Raw genomic sequence first — 19,814 nt, 5'->3', positions numbered from 1 at the left:
TGGAGGAGAACCTCAAGCTCCCATTTTTCTAGATCCGCCCCTGCACCTCTTGTTTTAGGTCGTACCTGTAAATCTAAATGTTTTTCATCTGATTTTTCCCAAAACAAGAACAAATACAAAACACGACCAATGACTGAGGAAAACCAAGTTTCCCATCACGAGGTGTAACCGTGGTGAGTGATGTACCTTCTCCATGATCCTGTCGATCTGGCGGTTCTGCGTGTCGATCTCGTTGCCCATGTCCAGGGCCATGTGCCGCAGGTTGCCGATGATGCCGCCCACCTGCTCCAGGTTCTCGTCCATCTCATTTTCCCGGGCATCGTCTGTTACCCTGAGCACAGGAAGGGTAGAGACGTAAATACAGGGCAGAACGGGTGAAGAGCACCATCTGGAACAACCTCGGCCATCTTTTACCTTTGATGTTAGGAGGATCTGACCTCTGACCTCAGATCTGAGCAGGTCAGCTTTGTGTTGGCTTTACTGTAAAAGCTGCATAACAATGGAGGGGACCTAAAGAGCTGCAGCACACTTGTTGTTTATCCAATGTTATAAACTTGAATAAACTTTAATCATATGCGTTTCTGAATAGAAGCTAACTGCTAAATCAAACCTTAAGCAGCTAAAAGCCAGAATTTAAATCAAAGTTTTTCCTTGAAGACAAACTAGAAGCTAAAATCCTTCCAGATCTAGTTTTAGATGACACATTTGGGTTTGTTTTTTGGTTTTTTAAGCCACCTTCTCTATTGCTGTTGAGTTAACATACACAACAATCTGCATCCCCAGAACCAGAACCAAACATGGAGAAGCAGCCGTCAGCTTCTAAGCACAACAAATCTGGAACAAACTACCAGAAAACTACAAAACTGGTTAGAGCTGCTTTGGACAAAAAATGACCCAAAGTCATTTATTTCAGCTGTGACCTCTGTGACCTCCTGGCCTTTCTCTGCTGTAGGCGATTTGAAAGGTGAAGCTGAAGGCTACCTGCGGATGAAGCCTCCGCTGATGGCCATCTGTTCGCGCTCGTCCACCACGCGGGCGGGCTGGCTGGCCACCACCCCGTCCTGGTTGTTCCCCCAGGCCTTACTGGCTCCACTCTTCATTCTGATCGCCAGCGGCGATGGTTGGGGTGGGGGGAAGGAGAGACAATGACTCAGCATTTTGACAGAAACCGTCACAGACCTCAACCAGGCTGACTTTTTATTACTGATAATCTACAGAAGAAAACAACAACAAAAAAAGCAAAACGAAAACAAAAGCCTGGGGTCTGAGGCGCTCGCAGTCACATTGATATTAATCTGAACGTAGCGTGATCAGCTGGGACAAAACGTGTTAATTGGTTTCATGCATCCAGCACAGAAATAAATGGAGGGGGGGGGACTAGACTAAGTCAAGCAAAGCGTAGCAGGCATGGACTGGGTTTTAGTGGCTCATTCTGCTGCTCTTAAATAACACACCATACACACTAAAAATATCACTTTATGCTAAAATTGTACTAGATTGTTCTGTCAACAATCCCATCCCTCTCCCAAACAGAGAAGACACACGGCGTCTGCAGACACACGACACAGAGGAACAGGACTGTGACGCTCTTAGGAGGGACGACTGAGAACAGACCGTTCGAAGCCACAAGAGGATACAGAGCAAAACAAACCAACAGATAATAAAATAAAAGCTGGCAGAAGGTCGACAGAGAATAACAGTGTTCCTGCCTGACCCCTCTCTGCTCCCCAACCCCCCTGACCTGGGCTGGAATATCTCATGCGGCATCACTCTGGTTTCCGTTACTCAGAGTTGTGTGGTAATCTGCAGCAGCAAGTCAGCAGAGTGGAACGATAAGGAGTTTGGACAGAAAGAGGTTTAATAAACCGACAAATAAAGCTGAGCTAACAACCCGTGCTATCGCACAGCTCAGCCTCACCGAGCATGCTCAGATCGGCCTGGAAGATTAACCGCAGTATAAATTAAAACAAGCTCAATCATTTTCATCTGCATAATTTATTGTGTTCTTTTTTCTTTTCTCTCTTTATACAAAAAACTGGATGATAAAACACTTCAGTCTGGTGCTTTGGTCTCAACTGAACATTTTATTGTCGACAATTTTGTTCACAGAGACTTCATCATTTGTTTTATGTTTGTTTCTGTTGTTTTGTTTATTTAATATGTCTTCCAGTTCAAGTGTTAAATGTTCATTAACATTTCAAGTTTATTCATCCTTTAGAATGTATTCTTGCATTATTATGCCATTATTACTGCATTAAATGAAAATGGCCTCAAAACAACAAATATTATCGTTTATCGCGATAATGTCTGGGGCAATTTATCATCCCGTAAATACCCAGATCGTAAGATTCATCAGGATCAAGTCTGACCACAAAGGTGCAGATGCTGGAGTGATAAATTATTATTATGTATTTTCAAGGTGAGAGCCTATTGATATAATCCTGGACAAATAGTCACATATCTTGTCACTTTTTTGGTAATCCATTCTGCAGTAACGTGTCCCTTGATTTTGTGTTTTGCAACTTTAGTCGGTCAGTTCTGTGTGGATGTGCTGCTGATGGCTCAGCCTCCTACGCTTATTATTAATAGAAATGGACTGAGGCTCGGCTTGGCTCGGCTGCCTGTCCCTGCTGACACACAACAACGTGCTCAGCACATCAGACAACTCCAAGTCCTTTATGCTTGTTTTTTTATTTCCACCTTTTTTTTCTCCATTTGGTTTCCTTAGTTCTTTACTTTATATTTTTCATGTGCCGTCTGTTTTCTTATCAGTTTTTTTCCCTGTTGTTGGATGTGATGCACATTACGGATGTAAATCGATTCCACTAGATTTCTCACAAATCCATCAATTAAAGATTTAAGACTTTTATTTTGAAATGAGAATGGAAAGATTTGCTCTGCTTTTTTGCAGATGTGAATTAGCTTGTAATGCTATAATCTGGTACGGTGCATTAAATGGTGACGTTTCTGTTTGAGCTTTAAATTGTCCTCTTCTAAAGAGTTTATTACTGTAAGTTCTGACATAAATGACTCTTGAATCTTTTGCTAATATACCCACTGCGAATATACTGGCTAACTGCTAGCTGATAGCCATGCTAAAATTAGCATTAGCTTCAAATCTGCACTACACCAAAGCTAACTTCTTTTAAAGGAACCAGGACTGCATTTGATCATCTCTGGTTCAAAGTCTAAAACTTTTAGGCTGGATAATTCAATCCTGAAGAGTTTCTTTAAAACTATTCAAATTTAGTATATTCATAAAAATACAAAAGGTATGTATTTTATTTGAGGCTAACATGACAAGAATTAAAAATAATAATATTTGTAAAAAGCTGAACTTGACTGTTTTATACTATTTGTGAAATCCAGAAAAGGGACTTTTGTCGTCTATTGTTGTTGTGAATCCAACATCGTGTCGCACCTTGTTAGCTGAACCCATCGTTACACTCCTACTGCTGACCTTTAATCAGGTTTTCTGTTATTGAAGTAAAATAATCTCATGAGACGATTTGAGTCCTCATAAACCTAAACTCGCTCCTTCTTATTCTCTTTGATCACTAAGCTATCCACAAAGTATGAGTGGATAGCTCATACTTTGTGGTGCATTGTGATGGCACGGACACAAGATCCAAAACATTGCTCGCTGACGATGACTACCATTAGTTTTAGCTGTCAAGTTCTCAACATAACGTGCCAAATCATAAATGGAAATGTGTTACAGATAAAAGAAAAAGGGACGCAGTTTGTGCTACTAATTGTCAATATTATGACTGGATAAGAAAATCAAGAAAGAGTTTTATTTTAAAAAAATAGCGAAACAGAGTCCATTACGCTAGCTTGACTTTGACAACCTTAACATGTAGATGTGCTGCAGAACTTTGTCTGTTTTTGGTTCAGTTAAAAAATGCGGCGGTCCACACACCAACCGTCTGACAGATCAATCAACAGAAAAGGTGTTTAAATTAGCTAATCAGACTGTTGCTTTTTAATAATAGGAAAATAAAAAAAAATCAAGCCTAGAGGCATGAAACTGAAACAGACCGAATGTTTCGTTCTTTTTGTGGGAAATATTTGTGTATTTTTTGGTGTTAGAACCTAATAACTGAGAGCGTTTCGTCAGTCAGTTGCTATGGGAACCGGTCTGTGTATAGCATATCCGGTTTTGAGTTGTTCTTCAAGGGTTTCTCTGCATTATTTTCCCTTTGATGAGGCGCACTGAACTGAATTAAAAACACCTACATCTCGAGGTTTTATTTTGTTAAAGGAACAGTTCAGGTGAGGCTACAGATGGCATGTAAAAGAATCATCTTTCTGCCCTCCAGCTTTCTGCACAAGCACATTTTGCGGATGTAAACAATAACATTCAAGGGGTCTATGCAGAGACCTGAATTTGAAAATAAAATCGAGCAGCCTGAGGCGGCAGGTCGAACGGATTCAAAATGTACACTCTGAGTGTTTGAACTGCAGAAATCCAACAAAATGTGTTGTTTTTCTTCGTTCTAAAAAAAATCTATTTGCACAGTCAGTTTGAGTCAACGTCCCAGCAGGCCGCCATGCCACTATCTGATATGGCTGACCTACATGTGAGCCAGCCCCCTGAGGGGGGGAAGGGGCTTTGCAAACAGTAATGTTTTGAAGCAGCCAGTGCGGGACAGAGAGGCTGATTTAGCACAGAGCTCTGCAGGAGAGGCGGGACTGCAGAGGAGAACTCAGTCACTACCGAAGCCATGTAGAGACAAGGGAACTGGAGGCACGATGGAGATATTTACACATCAAACCCGACTCCGCTGCGCCACGTTCCCACTCGCAGCCACACCACACCTTTTTTTTTTTTTGAATGTGTTGTGCCGTTTGTCACTGCGCTGCTTTGAACTTTGTACAGATCCCAATGCAGCTCAGAAATCTTATTTTCTCTCTATTCCCACAAAAAAAGCTCTAAAATATGGAAATTTTTTCTTTCATTAGTTAGACCAGAAGTGTCCAAACTTCTGTCCACAACTGTCAACTTTAAAGTTCTGGAGAGCCACAAAATTTATTAAAATTTATTTTAAATTGTTTTATCTTGAATAAAAAAACAAACAAGCAATATTTAAATGATTGTTTGTGGTCCTATCACAATTTAAATTAAAGAAAAAAACAAAAAACAAGTGTGGTTAATTAAAAAATAAATTCTCTACTTTGTGCCTAAATTTTTGCCTTTTATAAAGAATTTCATTTTATGTATCATTTTTATCCCTCTTGAGCTGCTGATAGGGGCCACGCAGGATCAGTTCAAGGGCCACAAACAGACATCCCTTTGTTTAGAAATAATAAAAACCACTCCATTATCCCAAAATACAACACAAACGTCATTACTATTTATTTAAATTGTTTTAAATAAAGCAATTTATGACTCTGCCGTTTTGTCCCAATTCACCTGAACATCTCACTGTCAAGCTGCTACAACTAAAACAACAAAAACAAGAAAAAAACTTAAAAAGATTTATTGTTTTTTCATTTATAAACCATCATCATCATCATCAGAACCTTCAGTATCATCCTGAGTAAAATCGTTGTTATGAGTGTCATTATCAAGCATGCAGAGCATTCAGAGGGTCATGCTCGCCAGTCATTCCATGTTATCTGCACTCAGGGGGGGGTGGGGGGTGTTTAAGGCAGGGTGGGGGGTAGTGGGGGTCTCGTTCCCTGCACAAAGGTGAGGATCTACTAGATGTTAGAGCTGTGCGGTGGAAGACATCATGCAGATGAGGAGAAGTGTCAAACAGTCCTGGACCAGGCTGCCCAAATGCATTTTGGGACCAAGATCAGAAAAAAAAATGAAAATATGTAACTGAATTGTTCCAGAATGAAGATCTGAGTGCCAAGATGCTTTGGGACCCTCAGCCCTGCTCTTTGTTTGTTCTATAAGGAATCCTGTTTTTTGTTTTTAAGAGTCAGTAAAGTCGCCTCTTCCCACCGCGTTTGGAAAAACACAATCCAGCTCAGGAGGAATTAGAACAAAAGGCTCCATAACAGGAACGCCTGGATTGAAAAAGTCAGCCAGGCTGTTTAAGGGAGTGTGTGTTCAGAGAATGGGGCTCTTGGAAGGAGGGTGTTAACGGAGGCACTTACTGGTGAGTGGAGGAAAACTTAAAAAAGAAGATTTAGCTTGGATTTAAAGGTTTTTAACCAGATTTTATGAATGTTAAATATAATGGTAAATAATTGTATGAATGCTTTACACTGACATGAATATGAATATCTGCAGGTTTATCCAGTGGGAAGCCAGGCTGCTGCATTTGCCCGCAGTCGTTTTCCCTGCATGAAGGTCCTACACAAATCTGCACTAAAGTCGAACTGAAAGGAAATATTTTTCATTCAATCTTAGACGTATCAAGTCTATTAAACTACAGTGAATCTGTTTGACTTTATTAATGTAGAAAAATATGATTCCAAATATTGGGCTATAAAAATCTGACATTTTCTTTTGTGATATTTATTGATATGGCAATAAAACTGACAATAAAAAGAATTCATCACAATCCTTTGGCCATAGTTCTGTCACTAAGAGAATCACAAACAAAAAAAATCTCTTAAAATCTAACGACTTAAATGTGCTGCTCAGCATCACATGATAAGAGCGCTCAACCACATTTTGAAATATTACTGAAGCGTTTATTGATGCATTTATTGTGGTTGTATAAACCGCTTCTGCAATGGAAACTGAACCACACAAGGCGTAAATAACCTACAGATATCCACTCACTGCAACCCAAATGCAATTCTATTTAAAAAACAATCACTTGAGAAAAGAGTTTAATATTCTGCACAATAAGCACTTAAAAAAACTGTGAAATTTGGTTTGTGTTTCTTCCAGATTTCAGCTTTCGTCTGCATCCCAACAAATAAAAATAAAACTCTCAGGTGATATAACTGGAGCTACATCATGTACGTACCATTCTGCTTGTACTTTTTAAATTCTTGCTCTGTTGTAGATCCTGCATTTAAAATTCAGATTTAATCATTTTTAATCGTAATATTTCTTATATTGCAGAAATATTCAGCCCCAAACCCTGGCTGGACTTTTAGAAATTAAATTTTAAATTCAATAATAAGATGAAACCGACTTAAAACTAACAGCAAAGAAGACTTCAAAACGATCTTCTGATCTAATCTAATTCAATCTAACCTGATTAGAAATTCCTACTGAAAACCAGCTGCTGCATGCTGTCGATTGGATCACTGTCTCAGCTTCTGCTACAGAGGGACGTTTGCAAATGAACAACCAACAAAGACTCTAGTGGATGTTGCATATGATAATAAGATTAAATAATAAAATTTTTGATTATTAAAGTAAGACAGTAAGACATTATTAAAGTTAGACAACTGCTTCACTTATTTCCCACATGTCCTCTTAAACGGACAGAAATCTGTATATGGAACGATGGATTAAGAAACTTCACTAATCCAATCATGAATAATGAGTTAAAAGTGAGTTTTTGAGTTTAACTGATGCTTTCACAATGAAAAATATCCATCTTCAGTTCGACTTTAGGGACAAAGTGTCTCTATGTGAGGGTGAGATTAGAACCATTATAAAGAATATCCATCCTTGTCCCCGCTGTATAGATAAGAGAGATTTTTATTATTATTTCTGAACAGGAGCAGAGCAGACTATTGGCTAATGGCCATTGTGATGTCACTTCTTCCTCGGTTGTTTTTTTTTTTGTATTTTATTTGGTATTTAGTCGCATATTTAAATGGCAGGCAGGCAGGCAGGCAAGCAGCACCTACTTGTTACATGGACAGGAGCAAAGACCACAGAATTTCCCTAGATCGTTCAAATTCTTTTCTGCATCCTTCATGTCCTTATTGATTTGGTCCATTCCCTCCTCGATGCGCTCCAGTTGCTCTGATTAAACACAAGTCATTTATCCCCCACAGAACGAAGCACGAGGAGAGAGAGAGAGAGAGAGAGGAAGAAGATGAGAGAGAAAGAGAGAGAAGACAAAGGAGAGAAGACAAAAACTTCAGACACTCACTATGACGAAAGAAAGTAAAACAAAAGAAAAAAAAGAGGAAAAACTGGACGCCACCACATATGCAAAGAACCTTTGGGGCACATTGTCAGTACCTACTTGTTACATGGACATATGAAAAGCCCACAGCATTTCCCTAAATCTTTTAAATTTTTCTCGGCTTCCTTCATGTCTTGGTTGATATGGTTCATGCCCTCTTCAACACGATCGAGTTGCTCTGGTCAGGACAAAGGGATGACAGTAGTGGAATGAATTTCATTGACTGACAGAAATATGATGAACAGCAACTGTGTCGATGTGAGCGTCTGTGACCTCATGTGCAAACAGCAACGGCTATTTGTGAATTTACAGGAGAAATTAAGACTTTAACCATGTTAAAAAACAATAAATACAACACTACTCACAACAGGCCACTATGCCAGCTTAGCATAAGAGCCGACAGGAGAACAACACTCAGCCAACCAACAATTGGCTAAAACGTAAGACTGAATGAAACTGGTAGGCTGAGATTCCTATTATGGCGTAAAATATAGTCATAACTCATCAACTAGCCTTCTAGCAACAGCTAATGGGTTTTAGCTAACAACACTAAAGTGGACCGTGACGGTATTGGAATGAATTTCATTGAATGATTGACACTCGCTAAAACTAGTGAGCTTTAGATTTAAGCTAGTGAGCTTTAGTCACTAGCTAAATTACCTACACTAAAGCTAATGAGCATTAACTAAATTAGCTAGTGAAGCTAAACATATAGTTTAGCTAAAGGTTTGTAGCTAAACTAAAAACTAATCTTACTGGCCATTTGAGTACTAGCATGAGGGAGTTTTTTTTTGTAATTTATATCCAAACAAAAACTTTTTCAGTCATGCTCATTATTTTCCAGTTTGTCTGTAAAGAGCCAATTGAACCATAACGAAGTCTTTATAGGGTTTCCTTTTCTACATGTGAAAGCCTCAGGACAGCAAAACTGCAATGAAGCAATTTATTCCTGATAAGAATATTTTCCTTCCTTTGCAAAATGAATAGCTGTCACTCTCATGCTGCATTTATTTTTGCACTCAAACGTCTGAATTTCTCAGTACCATGGACTAAAATGTAAATTGTCGGGATTCCGACGTGGGAAGTCTGAGATTTCATCCTTTTATATCTAAAAGGCAAAGAAATACTGTTTTGCACTTCGGGTTTGGTTTTATTGCTATTGATAATTGTCATGGTTGCTAAGCAAATTAATTAGCAATCCTACAAGTTTTCTGTTCAGTTAGATAAATTGAATGTACAATCTGACTTTGACTGGACCATGACTGTGACTAGACTCTGGTTCGTAGGTGTTAGAGGCTTTGCCATGCTGATGTGGTGGATGGTGAGTTGCCAACTATTTCTCAAAGCAAATTTGTATTGGGACAGAGAAATAAGTAGAGTGTGAAAGCATGTGGCACAGTTAAATATGGAGTGGATTCAGGAACTCGTTCACTGACTGTTAGGGTTCGTTCAATCCCTGGTTGGCATGCACCTCTGGAAGTGTTAAAGTCAGGTTAGTACTATAGGCATATTCTGGATTAGTTTGATTTCAGTGAAGGAATGCCAGGATTTTCTCCTTTGCAACTATAAAGGTTTTCAGTCCGATGAGAGGACATTCGTGTGGATTTTGAGTTCAGTTGCCAGACTGCAGGTAGTCGGTCATCACAGAACGTTTAGTAACCTGTAGATGCAGAAATGCTCTGGGGGTTCGATGCATTAGAGTCCACGCATGAGTGCTCACAGACAGACTACAGCTTACATTCCCTGTTGACAGAATTAAGGATGCTCTCTTACAGACTTTATGAATTGATGAAAACATGACTTCCAGCCAATAGGAGAGCTGAGATCCCTCATTCCAGAGGTGGAACCTTAGTATATTTTTCTTCTGCCATATCAAACGTTTTATTAAGTGCGCGCTCTCTGTGTTGTTTTTACACTTTCAAGTCGCAACCAGGGATTGTACGAATCACTAAGCAGGCTGAAGTGATTGAATATTTTGTCATTACCAGCTAAATCGATCGTTTCTTTTTTCCCACTTCTTTTCTTTGTACACGTGGCAAAACTGTTCTCAGACCAGTTTAACCATTAGCCATCTCTAGATGGCGAAAAGCCGGAGACAGCTTCAGCTCCTTATTCACTGTAAATAATAAATATGTGATTTTGAACTGGGAGTTTTACCCCAGTAAGTTCTTAATTTACACTATAGGATTCAATTTAAACAGATCTGAGAACAGCATGAGAGTTACTCAACCACCAGCTACCAAAAGGACCATTTATAACTGCTGGTTGTTTCGCCCCTCCACCATTTTGTACCTTTGTATTTTTCTTGGTTTCCTAGTCGCGTACCGCGGGATGTTTCATAATGACGCATCAATAATGAATCAATTTGTGAAATTTCATAACGGCCTTAAAGAAATGGTCTGTGCTTTCTGACAGGAAATGGAGACCAAATTAAAAACTTTATTTTTTTCACCGTCTGAGTTTTACGATCAGCCCAGCAGAAGCACTACTACATGTTTGACTCACATTAATTTTTGCCGTAAACACACATAGAAACGGCTGTAGCTCGATTTCTTTCTAAAATAACATATCTTAGGATCCGCTTTAGAGTTTTATGACTAAACTATTTCATGAAAGATACCAATATTTACCAGCAGGACGTTACCGAGAGTTATTTACAAAGATGTTAAGTTCATCTTTGTAAACTGGTGAAATACAAAGTCTTCAGGAAAGAATACACAATAAAGTTCAAATACTTGTTCAGTATTTGTCCCCATAACTCATGAAGATGCTGAGCTATCAGAAAAGCCCATTATGTTTAGAGCATAATGGACTCAAAACACCTTCAAACAGGAAGTAAAAAAGGCCAAAACGGAAATACGTTGATAGAAAATTGGGGTACAACTTGGCGAAGGGGCAAATTGACCCAGAGACACAATTTAGTCTGAGAACAACGCCGAGCTGTGGGGGGGTGAGGTACTGCAGCGGCCAGCTGGAAATATTATCCAAGAGATCTGTCAGAGTTTTTGGCACTTTTGAGATTTCTCGTCTTTCTTATCTGAAATTTAAAAAAAAGAGGAAGTAAGGACAAAATAAAGAAGAAGGGAAAAAAACAGCTGGTGGCAAATTAATAAGAAGCGGTCAAGCAAACCGAGAAGAAGAAGAAGAATGTGAGCAAAACAGAAGAGAAGTTAAAAGAAGCTGAAAGGAAGAAATGAAAAAAATCCCCAACCTTCAACAATCAACTCAGCATGCAGTAAAATGAAATAAATTTTAAAAATCTCAAAGCATAAATAAAAAAAGAAAAAAATAAATAAATAAAAAAATGGAGGGAAAAATTAATTTGTTTTAAATGAGTTTAAATGAAAACAAGCAGTTGAAAATGGAACATTTCATTCATTCACAAAGTGTTTGGTTATCATCTAAAAAACATCAAAAGTACAGAGTTAAAATGTGATCATTAATATATTTTAACAGTTATAGTAAAAAACAGAACACATAGCAGCTGTGTATAATTTAAATAGCTTAGTCATTACAGCAAAACATTATGACCATCTCTCCTCTTGTTGACTCACCTCCCTGCTCGTCCAGCATGACCAAAGTCCTGATTCCAGCATCTTTGCTCTATGGAAGGCCAGGGCCGGATCACAGGTGGATGGGGTGTGGGGGGGGGTGTAGGAGGGTGGGGAGTAAGACAAAACAGAAGTCAATAGGATGGTCAACAATGATGTCCTGGAAATTAAAAACCCCGTGATAAAATGTCGTTAACATTTTGGTCTTTCTCCGGTCCAAACAGATTCTGTATGAACCTGAAAATCTGTAAGTTTTCCTCAGGATGATGGCAGCGATGATTACATTTTAATCTTCAACTCTGCAAAGAAAAAATCTTCTTCTTTTCTAGACTTTATTCTAGAAATACACAATGAAACCTTTAGTTTAGAGCTTTCCTTAGCAGAACGCACTGTTCAGGCATTCTAATGTAAATTTAAACATTTTTATTTATGGGCTTCAAAGGCGTAAAAAAATCCACTACATTAAGGTAATGAAGCTATATTTTAAAGTGTAAATCTATCTTTTGATACCAATAAAAACTGAACTCACCTCTGCATGCAAAATGCTTGAATGGTATCTACTTTCTATGTGATTCAGCTAATAATAATTTGACTCCTCTGGTCGTTCATTGCTCCGTTTAGAGAATTGCAATTTCAGCCCAAGATGGTCAGGCAATCATTAAATCAGTAGAAAATAAATACGCACAGGCAGTAAAGTCAGGGCAATAAGAACTTTGTCCATTCTATAGAATTCATTCCAACATATGTGCACTCAAAAAATGTAAGTGAATGATAAAGAGAACAAAAACTTTATGGGATGTGAAGATTCACCAAGGGTTCGGTTCTTCAGGAACAGACATGAAAACACACAGCTAAGACCCCGGCTGATTCAGATTTAACTACTAAGTAATTTAACCGCAAAGTTTTTATCTGACTCAATAGAGAATGATACAATGTGCAAAGTAAAAATTTTTGAAAAAACAAAAAAAAAGTAGTTTTATTTCACATTTTATAAAATGATTTGCATAATCAGTTTTTGAATGTTTCCACTGGTTTCCTTCCAGATCTTTCAAAGTTATAAATTTCTTCTTTTAATTTTGAGCAGACATCACTAATCTACAAAATGAATTTTATCTCAAGGGGGAAATTTAAAATTCATATTTAGTGTTTCAGTAATGCAAATAGGGATTAGCTATAATAACAAAACAGATGTATATGTTGCTGGAGTCCTATTTTTTTAACGTTATTTCGCCACAGTCTGCCTCCACTTTCCTCTTCCTCTCCGTCCCGTTTCATCAGTCCGGTGGGATTTGAACCTCTCTCTCCCGTTCCTCCTCGGTTTGACAGAACCAATGATGATCAATCTGACCTTGAGAGTCTCCGTCATCCCTCCCTCCTGCTCTCTGTGTTTGCTTGTTAATGTATTCCCTTTCTGTGTATCATGCCATCATCTTCCAGCCATTAGCGTCGCTCACTTTAATGTGCTTTGTGTGCACGTTTGTGTGCATGTGTGTGTACGTGTGTGTGTGTGCGTGTGTGTGCCTTATCTGGCGCTGACGTCTGCTCATTTCCTGTGAAGTGTTGTTCACGCCGTCACTCAGTTGACTCACGGTTGACACGGTGACGGCATTAAAGACGCAAACATCTCGACATGGAGGGAGCGGCGCACAAATTAAAGTTAAACTTTGAATTTGAACTCAGGACATTATTTTAGTTTTTGCTTTGGATTTAAAAACGTATCGTCTTTTTTCTCCTGTCACTCTGAGTTGATGGAGTACAAACTTGAGTCATTCCCAGGTGTGTTTGTTTCTTAGATTCTCTGACAAAATCCATGTTTCTACATTTTGTCACATCAGAACCACAAGCGTTAGCCTGATGTGATGTGCAGCATTAGCATCTTCTTCCTCATGTTGTTCCCCTGTGAAGCTTGTAGCTTCTAACAGGATGATTTTCTTTCAACAGTGACTTTCTTTAGGTTATAATTTTATATATATATATAAAAAATCAGATTTATTGCATGATGGATAGTTGTGATATGGTATTGTTTTATAGCTTAAAGCTGTGTTAATCTAGATTTCACTGTTTCTTGTGTTGGTTTTATGTTTCGTGTGGTTTTCTATTGTACAGCTCTTTGTGATTGTACGTCTGTGACAAGCCCTTTATAAATAAACTTTACTTACTAAGCTTTAGTAATCGCCTCCATTTTGACCCTCGGTTGCCATGACACCATTTGTTCTCTAACAAACCTTTGAGGCCTTCATAGAAAAGCTACACAGATGATTTGGACACCACTGATTTAGGAACTTTAGAGTAAACCGGGCTTGATATAAATTCACGCCGCACTTTTCAGATTTTATTTATTGTAAAATTCCATTAGAATGCACTGAAGTTTGCATGTTTGTTTGAAGGCTGCAGAATGACCAAAGGTTCTGTGCTTTCTGTGAGGTTCTGCGTCAACACACACCTGCACTATGAACTAAAGTTGATCAAAGCTTCATTTTTGACTTCTTTCTATGTTTTATTTACAAACAGTCATGAATGACTGTTTAGTGCTGCGGGTTTTTCTTACCTCTTCCACCAGCTGCAGCATACGACGGGTGCTCTCCAGTGACTGAAAAGAGATTAAAGATGGAATTATTATTCTCGATCTGAAATTACAAACACAACAGCTTGAAAGTGACAGTCAACTCTAAATGCTCTCTGCTTCATGATGTTTAAGCTGTTTTTTTTGTTTTTTTTCTTAAAGCAGCTCTGTGATTTTTCTCCCAAGTCAACATATGGATCTAAAAGCTTCTTTAAAGCAAAAAGCAAAAAAAAAAAAAAAAAAAAACAAAAGGAAAAAGAAGCTATTATTGTGGTGCCGCCATTTTGTGCATGCTCTGCACCGACGATGCGTGCGCGTGTGTGTGTTTAATATTCTGCTCAGCTGTGCCACAGTGAGTCATATGTGGAGCTGCAGGGTTCTGGGCCGGTCTGCTCCAGGCCATCACAACGACGTCGTTTCTCCGTCTGACACGCTCTCACAAAGAACAGAGAGGAGCTCCGGAATATCAGCCGGAACGCCGTGCAGTCGGCTCTGTACGGAGCTGCTTCTCTCATAACGCAACTATCTCCTCTCTCACCTGTGCAACATACATGTATATCTGATAAAAAATGAGAATATGGAGGAAAAGTTCCATAATTTCCCTGAATCTCTTCTCAGACCCCTGACATTTCTGTTTGAAATCAATTTTTTGAAAGACAATTTTTATTTGGTACCAATACCAAGATCATAAATGTCCTCAAATGGGCTGGTTGTGGCAGAATGTATTAATAAAACACTTTTAAAACATGAATAAAAAAAATTAAAAAATCATATCGAGCATCTTTTCACGTTGATCTTGTGAGACATTTGCGCTTCGTTAGATCTGTCACAATTACTACTTTGCTATGCAATATGTTGTCCCAGACGTTTTTGTGATTAATGATTAAATTGTCGTTTTGAGACCATTTTCAAGTGATATAATGGTAATGGTATAACAATGCAAGAACACATTCTCAAACATCAATAAATTATAAATTCTAATAAACATTTAACATTGGAACTGGAAGACATTTTAAAAATCCAGAGTAAATCAACAAAATAACAAAAACAATAAATAAAATTAATTCTGAAGTCTCTGTAAACAAAACCCCAGACTGACGAGTTTTGTCATCCAGTTTTTTTTTTAGTAGAAACAGAGAAAAGAAAAAATCAATAAATTAGACAAGTGGAAATTATTGAGCTAGTTTTAATTTAGTGATTTATTGCTTATTGTGACAGGCCTAGTGTAGCAAAAGTAAGAAACACTGCTATCTGCAGGTGGAAGTTAGCCGCCATTTAGAATGTTTGTGACCATTTTTGCGAAAAAGTTTGAATAAATTCAAAATTACGCATTAGATTGAAAAAGTGCAGAGATCTGTTGATTTCACGTGAAGTAATGGAGGAACTGATTGATGTATCGCGGTAGCATGCAGATCGAAACCGCTTAGATTTGACCCATAAAATAATATTTAAGCAAGCAACTGATTCATTTGTGGAGGGCCACATAAAAAGCTACACTGGACCGGATTTGGCCCCCGGGCCTCAAGTTTGACAATATTCCAAATTCTGAATCGGAGTTTTTGTTCTGGTTTGTAGGCCACAGGTTTTTGTTCTCCATAAGCCATAATCATCAACATTAAGAGAAATAACACTTGAATTATTTCACTCTGTAATGAATCTATATAACACGTGTCAAACTCGAGGCCCGTGGGCCAAATCCAGTCTGCTATAACTATTTATGTGGCCCTCTGGAGTCTAAAGAGCCACATAAATAGAACTATAATAAGAACTTTCTTAGCTTTTATTTGTTTAGTGCCAAATTACATCAGTGTGAAAAGACATTCAATTTTATTACAAAGACGTTCATTATTATTACATTTTTTCTAAGTCCTCATTGAATGAGGAGAAAGTCAGGCCATCTTGATGTGGCCTGACATGAAGATAAGTCAAACACTCCTTTGAAGCATCTTTTTCTAAAATGATATACAAAAAAATCCTTAACTTTTTCACAATAGTCCCATTTTTCAGCTGTAACATTATGTGCTGTTACATCTCTGCTTGTTAGGAGTCGGATGTTTGCATGTTTTTACTCCACCGTACGCCGAACAGCTGCGTCCGGGCAGAAGTGTGTTCTTCTCACCTCGTCGGCCAGCTGGTCGGCGCGCTGCTGCATGTCTGACAGCTCATTGCGCATGTCGGCGTCATCGGCCATGGCTGCTGGATGTGGGGGGTGGAGAGGGTCTCCAAGAGGGAAGAGAAGATCCTAATGGGAATCAGGGGTGGGCTGCAAGAGACACAGAGAGAGAGAATGAAGGTTTTAGCCGAGTTTAGCAGACACTGGTGAAATCTAGTGAGGACTTTATTATTGAAGAAGATGACTATCATGGTTAAAAACTGGAATATTAGGAGGAAAATCAATTGGAATATCCCCAACTTTTTGTGCAACATTCCTGAATAAAATGAGGATCTTTGAAGGATTAGCCGGAAAGAGTCAGCAGAGTTCACAAGTCATTTCTTCTAAGTAAAGATCCATTCGTACTGACATTAAGAGCATTTTACACCAGAGCCATATTCACCCGGTCACCAATGCATTCATAACATCTCAACTTCCCAAATGCCAGACGGCTGCTGCCTTCTCTGTTAAGTCGGGTTTGTTTCCTTTCTCTGAGTCAGAAAATGTGAAGTCAGAACACCAGGCAACACATGTTTTTATTGCTATGAACGTGTTATATTATGAATAAAACTTGGATTTTAATTTTGCTTAACTAACTACAAAGATTTTAACATGTTGCAAGCTTAACATCACATTTAGTCAATTTTTTTTTTATTTTCTATTTTTTTACAAAAAACAGAGTCAGGACCTTTGTATTCACGTTTTCCGGTACGCCTGTAAATCTGATGCGCAAGCAGCATTCGCAAACAACAGGAATGGATGGAAAAGCTAATTCTCTTGGCCCATAAATAAAATATTTTTCTACAAGTATCAGTAAAAACCATGTATATCTCAAGGACATCCATAAATGCTCTTGACTAGTAGGTCTAATGCACCAGTAGGTCTGAGGCACATTGCTTTTCTAGACTACAAGTGTCTTCGTCACAACACCTGATTTCCAGAGTTTGTAACTATAATTTCTGTTCAGTCCTCTTTAATCCAGCTCTAGTTCATTTGCATAGAAAGTCCGGTTCATTTGGGGAGGTGTCAATGTGCAATCAAACTCTGATGCCAACCAAAAAGTGAACTCTAATGTGGTTTGTATGCACACTTCCAAGAAGTAGGGTATTCTGGGTAAATACAATCAAAACAAGCAGGCGAGTCTAGTGGGAGAAATAGCTTATGGTGTTTCCCCTACAACCACTAAAATCTGATGCCACTCCATTTTTGTTTACATTTTGCAAAGTAGGAAGTTGTGCTCAGTGTCTTCTTCATAGGTCTGTGTGTTGTTGCTCTTGGTGCAGCGCCACCACAGGCGAGGAGGGGAACAGGATTTTTAAAGGCTTTGGGTTCGTTTGACACAGTGCAGAGTGAAAACTGGAATAAACACTTTGTGTTCACCTCACCCTGTACAATGTGTTCTCCACTTTCAAGATCATGAAAGGTAATCATCGCAGGGAAAAGATACATAAAAAAGTACAAGTTGTTAGAACCACAGACATAAAACAACTTAGCAAAACAAGCTGGTGACGAGTTAGCTTGATTGATAATTCTGGATCTTTGCGAGCTAAGTTAATGTTAGCACCAGTATCAGATGCTTTTAAGAATTAAATAAACTTCCTTATCTTACGTTTCCCCCTTCTGCATTATGGGTACTCGATCAAGTAGTAGCAGAGCCGACCTGCTGAGTATCAACAGCTCACAGAGGCTTCATATCGCTGGATGCCTCACCACTCTGGGCTCCCATAAATACACTTAAACCTAATTAGGCAAATTTCAGCTGGATGTTTCTTTTTAATTCCATGACTCTGTCTGGAGACGTTTTTAACACCAGGAACCTTCTTTTGTTCACAAACTGTTCATCCCTTGACTTAACCTTACAGGAATCAGCAAATAAACCAACCAATACAGTTAATCAGATTGATTTTTTTAAAATATTTTTGCCATTTCTGCTATGTGCTAAGCATATTACTAAATACAATAAGCTTCCCATGTGTCAATGCCTTTCAGAACGGAGTCTGTATAATTTGGAACAGAAGGTTTGGGCCTGCTGGACGCGTCTCATTGTTGTGACGCAGCGAGCGGTCTGCTTGATATATTGCATCAGAGCTCCAGGTGCGCTCTGTCGCATCACAACAAGCATCTGCTGGTTCTATTCATCACATCATGAAACCTGGCTGTGGTGTGATCACACGGCCTTCCTCCGCACACACCCACATCAGAAGGTTTCTGAGAAGGAGACAAGGAATCGCTTCTCCCTTCAGTGTCACATTTATCCTTCACAAGTCAGCTGAAAAAAACAAACAAATCGGTTTGTGGGAATAAAAAACACACAAAGCTGGTTGCAGAAGTGTGCACTCTCATAAATTAATACTTTGTTGAAGAAGTTTTTGGCTACGTCTTGTGACATTTCTTGTCCACATCGTTAGATGATGATGGTGAAGCCATTCTTGTCTTGGCTCCCATGAAGGTTGATTGAAAGTTGCTCAAAAAGGTATTAGTTTAACTATGTGAGTTTATCCCTCGGTGTTATTGCAGCTTCTTAAAATCTTTTTCTTTTAAAGGGGCAGTATTATGTGTTTTCCATGCACATGATACCATTTTACGACACAATCAAGTAATTATGCTACTTGTTTAGTTGTTGCACAAATGCTAATATAACTTAAACAAAATTTGGCTTCATAATTTAATGCCTTAAAATTGGGCCTCTGTCTCTTTAAGAAGCTCCTGCTTTTTCTGAAGCTCTCTTTCAGGAAGTCATGACAACATGGCTCCTCTTTTAACCCTTCATCAATGTTTTTACCAGGTTTCACTGAGCTCATTACAGGAACTCACTGAGCTCCAGTAATGAGCTCTGCAGAAGGACGGTTCCACCAGGTGTTTGCTAATTGCTGCTGGCTAGTCTGAAGGAGCTGAGTGGGGGAATCGCAGGCAGGGGGAGCTCGGAAACTGCAGCTCAGAGGAGGAGCTTCGTCCTCGAAGGCGGTACTAGGTCCACCCAGATATTTTGCACAGCTGAATGGTTGCCATGGGAGACTTAAGGATTTCTCAAACATGCAAGAAAGAATCAAAGTAAAACTTACAAGATTTCAAGCTCAAAAAATGTAAATTTTACATAGTACTTCCCTGCTAATCTCTTCCTTTAACAGTTTTGTTTGTTTGTAGCTTGAATAATACAGGCAATATGGCAGATTAAACGTGGATTAATGGTACAAAATATTTCTGTCCACTAAAATCTGGCATTTTAATACGCATGTGTAGAATTCAATGTGACTGTAGCTGATGTAGTGAAAGGAGCCCATCTGCCTCCATGCATGTGGACAGACGCTACGCTGAATCCACAGCTGCATCATAATGATTCGGCCTCTGCATTCATTCAGAAGACGGTTTATTTAAATGAAGCTTTTGCACGTTGAGCCGGAAACCATTGTATTTACGCAACATGCCCGTTCCAGTTTTCGCCGCTTATCTTCTTCCCATGTTCCCCCCAACACACACACACACGCACGCAC

The 19,814-nt window shown here is 38.8% G+C and overlaps 1 protein-coding gene across 2 annotated transcripts in view; it reads right to left on the bottom strand.

Annotated features, from left to right (window-relative positions):
* Positions 1-19,814, bottom strand: part of snap25a (synaptosome associated protein 25a) — a 43,264-nt gene that overhangs the window by 4,110 nt on the left and 19,340 nt on the right. Inside the window, exons 2-7 of one of the 2 annotated variants that reach the window (XM_016679485.1) lie at positions 16,291-16,434; positions 14,157-14,198; positions 11,612-11,660; positions 8,118-8,235; positions 982-1,101; positions 187-331 (exon numbers count right to left, since the gene is read on the bottom strand). In XM_016679485.1, coding sequence (XP_016534971.1) covers positions 187-331; positions 982-1,101; positions 8,118-8,235; positions 11,612-11,660; positions 14,157-14,198; positions 16,291-16,362 — 546 coding nt within the window. In that variant the 5' untranslated portion in view covers positions 16,363-16,434. Of the gene's footprint in view, positions 1-186; positions 332-981; positions 1,102-7,773; positions 7,892-8,117; positions 8,236-11,611; positions 11,661-14,156; positions 14,199-16,290; positions 16,435-19,814 lie in introns of both variants that reach the window. The other variant, XM_007567775.2, reaches the window with a different exon arrangement.

The sequence above is a fragment of the Poecilia formosa genome, unplaced genomic scaffold (assembly GCF_000485575.1).
Source record: "Poecilia formosa unplaced genomic scaffold, Poecilia_formosa-5.1.2 Scaffold213, whole genome shotgun sequence".
NCBI lineage: Eukaryota > Metazoa > Chordata > Actinopteri > Cyprinodontiformes > Poeciliidae > Poecilia > Poecilia formosa.
Note: the sequence above shows the minus strand (reverse complement) of the source record. Positions and strands in the feature narration are given on the sequence as shown.